The 12,854-nt window shown below is 32.8% G+C and overlaps 1 protein-coding gene across 1 annotated transcript in view; it reads left to right on the plus strand.

Annotated features, from left to right (window-relative positions):
• LOC129222087 (protein NDNF-like) overlaps positions 1–12,854 on the plus strand; it is a 150,495-nt gene that overhangs the window by 96,069 nt on the left and 41,572 nt on the right. Inside the window, exon 2 of the mRNA XM_054856518.1 lies at positions 4,502–4,729. Within this exon, the coding sequence (XP_054712493.1) occupies positions 4,518–4,729 (212 nt within the window). The 5' untranslated portion in view covers positions 4,502–4,517. The remainder of the gene's footprint in view (positions 1–4,501; positions 4,730–12,854) is intronic.

Genomic DNA, 12,854 nt, shown 5'->3' on the forward strand with positions numbered 1-12,854 from the left:
ATTATTTTAATGCCTAACTAATTAGATACGATCTCTTACCTTTTAATAACCATTTGAAGTCGGGGTCTCCTATAAACTACTACCTAACGTAACTGACAACCCACCGAATCCTGAATTAAGCACTAATTTAACTATACGCGAAATTAGTCTTTAAAACTAAACCTACTCAGTTACGTTAGGTAGTAGTTTATAGGAATCCATAGTTAAACACTAATTTAACTAAACTCGAAATAGATTTGATTTATAAGTTTGGGTAGGAAATCGTATGTAAATGACCAATTATTTTTTGCTTTTTAGTTCCTTTTTGTTTTTTGAAGTCGTTTTTTTTAATGCAAAAATAACTTTTTAGTACACTAAAGTCCCTGACCATCTCCATCGCAAGCGCAGATTACACAATCGCATGACTTCATTAGATTTGACGTAAAATTGAACTAAAAGTAAAAATAAGCTTTTAGAAAGCGGGTTATTTCTCAACGTTTTAGGTATTTAAGCTAATGTAGATTAAAATAACTTCTTACCTGGAAATTACATCGACTTATCCTCGAAAGTGGAGTAACTGCACACAATGATAAGCAATCAAGACGATTTCTTCTAATTCAACCACGTGCACAACAGCTTGATTTTTTTTAAAATCCATTGCAGTTTTTTTTATGATTGAAAGTCAAATTAGTTGTACTTTTCGGACGGGGAGATACCTTAAGCTTATATCAGACGATATTAGTTTAACTTAATGCAACATAAAACAAAGCATAACTTATGACTCAACTGTTGTTTGAAACAATGCATGTGCTATACGTGTTTTTTCACTCAACTGGATCAGTATTTTAGCTTTGAGATCGAAAACAGTTGATTCAGATGATTTTGCTTAGCATGTTGAAGCAATAGGAAGAAGACTTATATCACTGCTTGTTCAACATGGCGGCCTCAGGGAAAATAAATGGCTCGTTGTACGCCAAAATTGATGAACACATTTCAATGTTTTTATTCCCCCGCTCTGTTTTAAAATTGCATTCTGTTGATAAAAAAATGTTCATTTAAATTGAAACATTTGTAGAACTTATTTGTAGCTTTATTCATTCATAGAGTTTAGTTGTTTTTTTTATTTATTTACTTATTCTCAATCAAAGCATTCATATCTGTCAGCGGCACTACTACCATGACTTCAAAACAGTTTTTCTAATTTGGAAAATTTTAATTTTGCCGGTTTTAATGAGTTTTGTAATATTGTTTTTATAGGCTACCTGAACCTCATGTGGGACGATATTAATTAATTTAACGCAAATTAAAAAAGAAATGTTTTTTTTTTTAATTTACTTTTTACAACTGTTGTCTGAAACACAACAAATGATGTGATTGTTTCATTCTACCTGATGTAATGCATTTTCAATGACGATGACGGTTTTTTTTTTGTTTTTTTTTTTTAAAGTTTTATTTATTTATTTGTTTATTTTTTTGTTGAAACAAGATCACGATCCATTTGTTGATGCAGATTAGTCTTCATGCAAGCAATTTTCGATTTAGTTGCTTAGTGTTAGCACGGAGGTTTTTTTTTTTTTTTGTTATTTTTTAACTTTTTTATGTCTGCCTCACCTTTTTGTCAAAAACCTGTAAACATGTGTGCAGTTTTTTTCTTTTTTTTAGTTGTTTTTTAGTAACAGGTTTAAATTAAAAACATGTCATTATTATTTAAGCATGAGCTACAAATTACTAAACTATTTTCATTTCCGAAATATTTTTCCAAATAAAGCAATTACGTTAAAAGAAAAATAAGCTTGCGTTTCGTTTTCAAGCAATTCTTATGAAGCACTTCAGAAAATTTTAGTGGAAGTTTTAAATATTCCATTAACCAACTAATTAGTGCAGGTGATAATAAGACGAACTTTAAATTCTAGCTAACAAGATTTTTTCGCAGAAACCCCTTTCAGCTAACACAATTAACATAATTTAAGAAAACAACAATACACTTTATAGCTAGGTTATAGCTATAACTGAACTCTCGTGTACCTGTGCGCAGATTATTTGAGCTTCAAGTGTCGGAATATTTTTAAAAATCACCCAATTATTATTATTTTTTTTTTTTGTAATTTCAGTGCGTTAAAAAAAATTCAGAATCATTTTAGTGTTATCCGAGCATCATTGAATTTTCAAGACAAAAGTCTGAATTTCTTAAACGTTGTAAAAAAGATAGTTTGATAAACAACATATTGGGGCCCGTCATGTGAGATGGGAAAACATAGATACGGAGAGTAATTTAATTTTCCTGGCTTACGTTGTATCTGTACATTTTAAATGCGGGAGTGTAGAGGCTCGTTCGGGAAGAGGGAATATTGAACAACCGATTCCTTTTCCTCTTCCGAGAATTGAAGAGTTCCAAAAAACACTTTCTTACGTCCGCGAATACAGCGAAAAGTTTTCCTTTTTAATTCATATTTATCTTATTTCGGTTTTTTAGCGTTAGTAATCGACTAACTCGTGTTTTTCAATCAATCGTACATTTTGTAGGGTTTTTTTTTTTTTTTTTTTTTCATCATTGATTACACAGATATTCGAAATTTCTGCACTGCATTTGGAAAATTCAAGGAAACATCAAAACTAGCGAAAAAGACACACAGAAAAAGCGATAAATTTTCATTAAATTTTCATTCACACAAAGTACTTAGCTCAAATATTGGAAACAAAATTCTTAACTCTTGCCGGAGAACGGCAAGTTGCATCGCAAACTATATCGACAGTGTCGACTTCCTTTGGCTCATCGACATTATTTGTTTTAAGTGAAAACACAACGTAAATAAAGCACAAATTCTGAAGAAAATACTTTCTGTATCGTAATGTATTTTTTTCAGAATTTGTGCTTTACTTACATTGTTTTTCGCTTTAACTATATTGTAGTCCAAAGCTTATTTGATCATTTTCATTTAAAATTTTAAAATTATTTACTGTTTGTTTGTGTTCGCCTACTTTTGAATTTGTTGTCTAGTACTTAGAACAAAGTAGTTTTTAAATAAAGGGAAAAGATTAATGAAAGAATATTTATAAGGTGATATAAATTAATTGTTGAAAATATTTCATATTAGAATAACGCAAAGAAGGGGTGCAGCCCGCAGGAACATATTTGGTCCGCGAAGAATAATGTGCCCCATTGATGTGTTTAGTATCACTAATCGAAAACTATGCTCTGGAACGTTCAAACACAACTGTTCATCTTCATTCGGTTTTTAGAATAATTTTTGCAAATTTGAAGCCAAATGGTGAGAAATTGGTTTCTAAAACGAACATCGAATCTTCGTATTGATAACATAAATTTTTAGTAATTAATAACCACATTTCTTGGTCTTTTCCCCCTTTTCCATGCTTTCACATGATATGTAGAAAGAAAAATCAAATATATTTATATGTATGTTTCAAATATTTTTTGATCTGCGATCTGGCTCAGAAGTTTTATCTTAATATGAAATGTGTTCCTCGGTCAAAAGAAAAGGTTGGGCACCACTGCTCTACACCAAAATCAACTTCACTTGGACTCCGCAGCTGTGAATTTACGGTAATTAAAGGAACTTCCACGATGGTGTTTTTGAAACTAGTCTAAACTAATATTAGTAGATATTCACAACTAGAATTTGAGCCGTTCTATGCAAAAAAAAGGGACGGGTTTTGGTAGACTAATTCATGAAACCTGTGTTTTAGTTTTAGAAAAAAAAGTTCACTCATTAATTCTGTACCTTAGAACTAGACTAACGTAAATCCAAAAATTTCGATTTTTTATTTGTTGTGACATAGTATGTAGAATTCCATTCCGAATCGAGCTACAGTCGATATATAGATAGGCTGACGCATCAGCCTAAGTTTAGCCATTTTGGATCGGATTTTTCATTGTTGCGGAGCTAGGGTTACCATAGCAAAGTTTCGTGTTTCGCCAAATTTTCCGTAAATACTATTTTATTTAATAACAATTCACGTGTGTGTGTGTGTGTGTGCAGCTATGTGTGTGAACAATCACCAAACGCCATAACTCGCCAGAAAAGACAACCACTCAAACACCGATCCAAAATGGCTGATCTTAAGCTGATGCGCCGGCTCGTATATGAAGGGGCCTGATATCGAGCCATGTGGACGTAATTTTTGAAAAAAGAAAATCCGTTTAATTTTTTTACGAGGGTTAAAATGGTGCGCGTTCCATCTTTTGCATGCGCCAGAAAAATGTTTTTCCTCTCTCCTGTAAAATTACCATAATGTGACATACGTCCTTCTGACTCTGAGGTACAGATGTTATGAATGAAATTTAATCAATTTTGATAAATGTCAGTTTACTAGTAGATGTGACAGTTTGATACACTGCAGAATAATTCATCTTTCTAAAACACCGTCTGCATTCGTTTCTTATTTCATTCTTTGTTTTATGTTCATGTACTTTTTTTTTTCTTTTCATTTTTTAATATCCCTTTCCCAAAATGCTCAGTAGCATTGGCGTGTGTCGAATTAATGAATGCTTTTATTTTCATAGGTTCAAAGTAAACACCATGCTGCTTACGGAGTCAAATCTTACTCTCCAAGTACTATTCCTCTTGCTGTGGTCTATTGTAACCGCCAAGGAGCATCCAAACTTACTAAGTTCCAAGCATAACAAATCTCTTTATTATTCAAAATACAGGCACGAACTTTTTTATGACAACAAAGTCATTCCAGAAGACACTGAAGTGGACGTCTTCCTTCACAAGAATCAAGTTCAAAAGTATGACATTTTTCATTTTGAGATATTTTATTTAAAACTTTGCGAAAATGCAATTTTTGGTCAACTTTAATGCACTATTACTATAGTAACAGTTGAGTCTCAGTCATTAAATTGCTTATAGTTGTGATTTTTTCTCTTCGCCTTTCCCACCCCTTGAATAATATTGAGGGATAACAGCGTGTCTAGGGCAGAATTCTGATGATGCTGGATTTCATTTTGTCTTGATAGCTGTAAAATTAACCGAGTTTGGTGCATTTACGTGAAAGATTTTTTTGCTCAAAAAACAGTTACAAAGCAAACTTAAAATGGCGTATAAAAAACATATGAGCCTAAAACGTTTTCCTTTAATACTTTTGAACTCACTTAGTAGAGGGAAATAACTATTGAAAAAATTAGGAAAATCAAAAACATTAAGCAACACGGTCTGGGTGATTTCTAGTGGATTGACACTTTGGTAATGTCATTAAAAAAGTTGTAGACATGAAAAATTAAAAGTGGAATGCCTTAAAGTCTATTAAAATCAGAAATTAATTCTTCTAATTTTTGTTGCTAAATCTAAAACAGAATGAGGAGCATATTATTTCCCTAGGAAAATTGCAGTTGAAAATTTGTTTGCCGTGAAAATGTGATACAGTTTATGGCAAAACAAACATGACTGCTGCTAATAAGTTATACTGATTCAGTAACTGAGTTATATTTTGAAATATTAGGAGTCGATTATTTTTTTCTATTTAATGAGTTTTCATTTGCTGTGCCCTTTTACTTTATATTTGATTTCAGTCAGATTTTTTTTCAAAACTAACCTACATATAGATCACTCAGCTAATTCCGAAAATTTCCAATTTTTTTTTTTTTTTTAATGAATGAAATCTCCTAAAAAGTCAAATTTTTCACGGAAAATGTCTTTGGTAGGTGTAAATTATTTAGATAGCAAAACCTGAAAACTACAAGAACGAGGGGGGAGGATCATCGTGAAGAGTAGACCGTTTAAGTTTTTAGAGAGATTAGGCTGTTTTTCGGGGGATATTGTTCTTGGGAAATTGCTCCATCGGTTTCGGTGGTGTGCGCTAACGATCTTGATGGTCTACCACTTCTGTATATCCTAAAAATTTTAAAGGGTTTCTGTATCTAAATGTAGTTGAATCTCGGGAATATTAATTCAATGGTCTTTTTTACGCAAACGTTAGTAATTTTGTTTCAAATAAAACAAGTGAATAAGATATAAAATACATTAAATCACTAATCAAAATTCACAGCAGCATAAGTGTTTTTTTTTAATACATTACAATTTGTGGAAGCTGTTTTTTTCCTTTGCATTTATGCAGGACTGCGAGTTAGAAGGAAAAGAGATCAACTCCGACTCCGGGAATTTTAGAGCCATCCACTCTAACTCCGATTCCTTCACACCACAATTTGACTCCGCAGTCCTGCTTTTATGCAGTGAGATCTATTAAAAGAAGAATTTTCAGTCGGTTTTAATATTTTTATTAGAACACTTATTTTACAAAAATGGTATATTTAATGTAAATAACAATTTATCTGAGAGCTTCCAAAAGTTTTCCAGCAGAACAACCTGTTTTTTCAGAAGAAACCAAAAAAAAAAGGAGCAAAAAAGGGCACTTGCAGAAAATATTTTGCGGTTTACATATGGTTTTCCTTCATTAGACTGACTCAAACACAGTATTTCATCAAATCGCAAACCAGAATCCATTCAAAATGTCATACGCTAGCCATCATATTAATTTTTCCTTTTCGCTCGTTGCATCTCGTCTGCTAACGACCCAGAATTTCACAAAGGAAGTCAGAAAAAATCTCATTATTAATCGCATCCATTAAAACATACATAACTGATCTTCAGACGAATTCGCAGAACATTAGCGGAATTTTAAAGGTCTGCAATTTGATGTTATCTTCGAGCACCAAATGGCAGACAACTTGTGTGCCTGTAAGATAATAAAGAAAAAGAAGGGAAAAAAGTTTGGATCAAGAAGTAGAAAAAAAAATCATAAGATGAAGCAGCTACTGTTTTGTTTCGTTGGACCACTTCTATTCCAGGGTCGCCTAATTTTAGAAACTTATTGCTGTTTTGGCGATGTCACTGGCACACTTTCAGGCTTGAAGAGCCATTCTTCATTTTTGCACTCTGGCGTTAAGTGTTTTTGAGGATGGTACATTATTCCAGTCTGGGACATCTTGAGGAATCCTAATAGGTTCCCTTGCAGGTGAAATATTGCATTCTGAGTTTAGATCCCCTCTTTTTCTCTCAGGGTGTTCTTCATCTTGGAAGGAACGGTGCAATTTTGACACAAGTAGTGGGGCTTGGTTCCCCGTTTATGTGTTCCATCTGTAAAAGTTCGCTTCTTATTTTTTTCGGAGAGCTTGTTTCTTGTCACTTTGTCTTCGAGTTATATAGTATTCGATTTGCACATTTTCCAAGTGGAACGCTTGGAGAAATAGAGGTTTATTTAATGAAGTTTTTGTTTATGTTTAATATTAACAATCACATGAGAAAAAAATAGTATATCCATTGCATATTTTCTGCAACATCAAAGCACAGAAAGCGTTGTCAAATGAAATAATTTAACAAATCAATAAAATAAAAGCAAAAAAATTTGGCTTTTTTAAATTACATCATAGGTGTAAACCGCGCCTGAGTAAATATGCGAATTTGTGTTTGAAATTACACTTGTCTTTAAAACTAATGTATTAAGCATGTTGAATTAAAAATGATGAAATCAGTGTTATTTGCTAGAATGTATAGACCAGGAATGCCGCATTACATTATGGCAGTTGGACAAAAACCTTATTGGAAAAACCTTAAAGGTTGTTGTTCTGTATTTATTACTCGATGTACTACAAAAGCAGTGATGATATTACATTAAAAATGCAAAAACAATGATACACGAGAACTGCAACTATACGTCAAGGACAATAAGTAAATAAATTTGTTGTAGCATATATAAAAAATATTTTTAGTGAACTCATAAGAAAAATTTCATTTCATTCTGTCAATGAAAGCAACAAAAAGTAAAGTGCTTTTCTCAAATGTCTGGAAGTTTTTCGACGCCGCTTGCAAAGTATTGGTTTTTCATAAAAAGGACGGAGTGGGAGTGCCTTAATGCTCGGAGCACATGATAGCGGAGTCCAGTATCAATTGATAATTCTCCCGAATTCCAACAACGGCATATGAAAAGGACATAACGATGTGAATATGATATTGAGGAATGACGGCTGATCTGTGCAGTATAAATCTTTGAATCTCGAACTTATCAAAATGAATTACTCAGACCCATTGAACAAGCGTCTAATTATCAATTAAAATAACGCATTCTCATACGGAATTCATGTAAACATGATGGTATTTTAATGTACTTTTGTCAGTAGCAAACGTGAATGCCACTATCACTTTTCACCTTTTGTGAACACACGTTAGATCTGTAAACACGATAAAGAACGATTCAACGTTACACAAGTAGTACCCTTCTAACTGATCGTTTTATCCACTCTATCCCTAATAGCACAGTGACTAAATATGTCACATGTATATATGGCAGTTTCGTGACTGTTTAGAAGTGTCTTCGTCGACTGATGGTCACGAATCGTCACTGTAAGGTTAAAAATAGGTTGTAGCACTTGACGAATGTCCGTCCAGGCAACATCACATAGTGATGTTGCAATGACCTCTTTTAAATGTCTCAAAATGACAGGTCACAAATTATTTGTTACAGCGATGCTGCAGTAAAGTCACGGAAAACATGTCACAAATATGTCAGAGTGTTTCTCCTGTAATACGTCTCGATCCTGCCACTTTGCCGCAATTGTGACTTACAGTGATGTCACTAATTTTGCCGTGGCATTTTGTGCAATCAGGGATAGTGCTTCTTTCGTTTGGACAAGTTCAATGTTCTGTGACTTTCTGTTCGTTTGTTCGTTTGCTAGATTTTTCTTTCTCAGATGTTATTTTTGACTATTGGAAATGCATGACTAGGGATAAATTCGTACAGAAATGAATAGCAGAGTACAAACATTATGATTTACTAGTCGACCCGTGCGGAACTCCGCACTGTGCTTCGAATCGTTTCATAAGGCATTTCGCTCTTTAAAAATTTTAAAGAACATTATAAAGAAGAACCGAAAAAAACTAAGCGCAGAAGATATGGCATGTAATTTAAAGCCATCAGTAACAAAACCTCGTTAAATACAACGTTGTGATAATTTGATCATCGCTCACCGGTCGTACATATTTTCAATGAAAACTTAAATATCATTAAAAGTGTGGCTGAGTAGTGACTCGTGAAAAGCAATAATTGTGCATGTGAAAAAACAGGTTGTGGCAAATACAGTCCTGGAGCATCTGACGGGAAAAAAAGAAACATTGAAGAGATATTTATTGGCACGGATTCGAATTGGCGCCAATCTGATTCACAGCCCGACACGCCAACAAACCTAGCGATTGCGCCTTCCTTTTCGAACGCTATTCATTCAAGGAATGCGTAGTAAAAAACAGCAAAAACAATGTAAAAAAAATCCGAAACGTTACTGAGTACTTCCGAGTTACGTTTCGGGATTTTAATGGTTTTTACCCACTTCCTGGAAAAATCAAGTATTCGTGTCAAAAAGTTTCCTGAATTGCTACAAGTCGCATGAATGCAGACTTTTCACTGTTGTCAAAAGTATTTTTAGCTCCCAGTTTAAAGATTAACTGAACGTATTTATAAAGTGCATCGGCTTCAGTTCAATTATGGCCCGTCCATGCTAATTAAGCTTCCAAAGGGAGCGAATGAGTGTGGACTACTTTGCTTTGCAAGAATTGCAGGCGGGTAAAATTCTCGTCATTTACTTGCAATTTTGGCTTAGCTTTGGCTATGTTTCCAATAATGCTCTTGGAACTACCTTGGTAAATTACAGTGAAGCTTTCTGCCGAAAAAAAATAGTAAGATGATGCTTCTATGTTTTGTCATTAACCAGCATGATACGATTTAAAATTATTCGTAAAGCATGGAATTTTATTAAAGAATGACGAAGATCTCACATAGCGATTGAAACAAACATTCTAGAGAAGTAATAAATTAGATTGAAAATAAATATTTTTATTTTTGAATATTGAACTCTTTCACACAGAAGGTTGCTTTAACCGTTACGGCTTAAATGCCCGCACATATTTCTCTTTTAATAGAACACTTAAAACTCAAAACCAAAACCAGTTGAACTGAGTCCGTTTTTTAAGTGTAATTTTTCGAACGAAGACAAACTGTTTTTTTTTTTTTTCTGCAGAAAGCAGAGAAGTAGAAAATGATTTCTTACTAATGAAGTTGATAATAATTTTACTGTTTTATATCGGATTTGCGCGAATAAAAAATTAAAGGTTTACTGGGTAAAATTCGTAGTTTTAATTTGGTGTCGTATTTTTTCATTTGTACAAAAGGTCGAACACTGCTATTAGAAACATCTACATTTCAGCATACAATGAAAATGTTTTTCTGCACAAAAAGAATTTCCTTGAGGCAAAGCTAATACTTTTTTATGCTTACATTATGCTGAGTGGTCTGGATGGAGTCAAAGCTTTAAAAAAAAAGGAAGAACACCCTTTGATTAACAGTCAACTTATCCGAATGATAACTGTAGCCTGCATAAAGGAGTCGAAACACCAAGTGGCATTCCCATTGCATTTATTTTATTACGTGTGTTATCTTTTGTATGTTATGAGTACATGTAATGTGTAATATTAATCAAAATTTACTATTATGTCGGACAGCTCGAGCTTGCCCGAAGTTCAACGCTGTACCGAAAAATACTTATCAATTTAACCGAAAAACTAAGTTCAGTGCTTTTAAGCTTTATTTAAAAAAAAAAAAGAAAAGAAAAAGAAAAATCAACACACACACACACACAGGTTTTTTTTTTTTTTTTCTTGCCGAAAGCGACGTAAAAATTTTAATATTGTATTAGAACTTAGCATTATAAAAAAAAAAATCTGCATAATAACTTCAGGCTGCATCAAGGTTTTGAAACAGAAAGGGGCGTTTCCGAAAATTTGATTTTTCAACCGTAAGTCTATTTTTCGCGATTAGCCAGCCTGAAAAGTTTAAAAATGAGCGGGGAATAATACATAGGATAAGATATTGAAGAGAAATGTTTTCATTTTTGAAAATTTTGAAAATTTGTTACCGCAGGCTGTTTGAACCGTTATGACTTAGATGGCAGCACTTGTTCATCATTTAACTGCACGGTTATAATACAAAATAATTTGAACTAAGCTCTTTTTTAAGCGTAGCTATTCGAATGTAGTAAAAATGTGATATGCTATTTGTTTTATACAAAAAGAAGGGAAAAAAATGTAGTTTACCCTTCAAATTGAGGTAGCAATTTTTTTTTTTATTTGTACAAAGAGTTAAAAACTCATTAGAAAACTCTATATTTCAATATACGATTTATTATTTTTTTCTGAACAAAAAACAATTCCATTGTAGTCTGAAATCTTAAACCTGATACTTATATTTTCGCTTACATTATTTTTTAATTTTCTTACCGGAGCCAAAGCTTTAAAAAAAAAAAAAAAACCTTAGAATAAAGAATCAATTTTGCTGCATGTTACATCCAGTTTTCATAACAGCCTGGAGCGCTTCCTTCTCATTTATTCTAATCCCTCATATTAGTTATTGACTGTATTAAGTGTTTATGTATTGCGCGATATTTCTCTAATTTTTTTTGATGCAGATTGTCCGGACGTGGGCCCGAACACTTATTCTCCTGGTTACCAGTCGAACGCTCTGCCGATCAAGCTATTCAGCTCTGTCGGTCATCGTGCAAGTTAAAGTTATAAATTTAACCGAAAACCTCTTTATGGTTCTTTAAAACAGGTTTTTTGGCAGAAAAAAAATATTTTTAGACCGTGGGTCTATTTTTCGTCAGTAGCCAGCACGATAAGCTTTAAAATAAGGTGTAAATCAAAGAAATCGATCAAGAATTGAGGAAAATCTCACGTAGAAACCAAAAACAGGTTACAGAAATAATATATAAGGATAATTTTCCAATGGGTAAGAACGAAAGAATTTGCATGGGATTGGTAGACACGTACTTTATAAGCGCTTTTAGTTTGACTTTTAATGAATCTGTTACCAAATACTTGTAAATATTTGAAACAATATACATTTTTTGTACCAATAGCGAAATTACCATATTCCAAAAAAAAAGCGCTTCATAATATTTTGTGAAATTGTAGCTATTATTTTTTTTCCTGCTAAATTACAAGTAAATTTCATTAGTCCGTGAAGCATAAAAACTTTTTTCAAGCGAGCATTCATGCTGAACATGCATGAAACAAAATTTCTTCATTCGTATAACATAATGGTGAGTGGGATGGTGCAACATTTCCAAATTAAAATCTTTTTGAATCTTATCTTCCGATTTAGTTCCAATGTATTAGAAAATAAGTGGGTCAAAATGTTATAACATTTGAACAATATTTAGAGGTAGCTCATCGCAGATGAAGTTTGTATCATTGCTGAATATAAGTGTATTGACAAACCGAATTAATCACAAGTATGATTGCTTTTTCCATTAGCAGAAATTACTTTCATTGTAAAATTGCTATTTTTATGTACACAGTTTCAACAACACATTAGCCGTGAAACATATTCCGTAAATATACAAATATTTTTTGTCAAATGTTGCTGTTGATGTCCAATTCTTTGTAAGTTGACAAAGTGCTGCGTCTTGACCGCATTAATACTGGAAAAAGCAATAGCACCTGTTTTACTGGTACAAAAAAAAAAGAAAGAAATAATTAATTCTGGAATGACAACACCACATTATGGAAATGATTATTAGTGCTATTTTTCAATAAATGCATAGGGTACTCTTCTGCACCAAAAGTACTTCTCTGTAGCATACTCTAGGCCTGCTGGGATTTCATTGATAAGGATAAATGCATTACAAAACTCAATAATAAGGAAAAGTGGCTGATGTAAAAGACTACAGTGTACAATCTGTTTAAAAAAAATGCTGTTTGACTCTTACTCAAGAGATGATTATCAAGAATTTCTTGAACTGATTTTAATCTTGATCTGATTGAATCATTGAAGATCAATTTCAATTTTTGTTGCAGGCTGTCAAAAAACTTTTC

Source organism: Uloborus diversus, chromosome 5 (genome assembly GCF_026930045.1).
Source record: "Uloborus diversus isolate 005 chromosome 5, Udiv.v.3.1, whole genome shotgun sequence".
NCBI lineage: Eukaryota > Metazoa > Arthropoda > Arachnida > Araneae > Uloboridae > Uloborus > Uloborus diversus.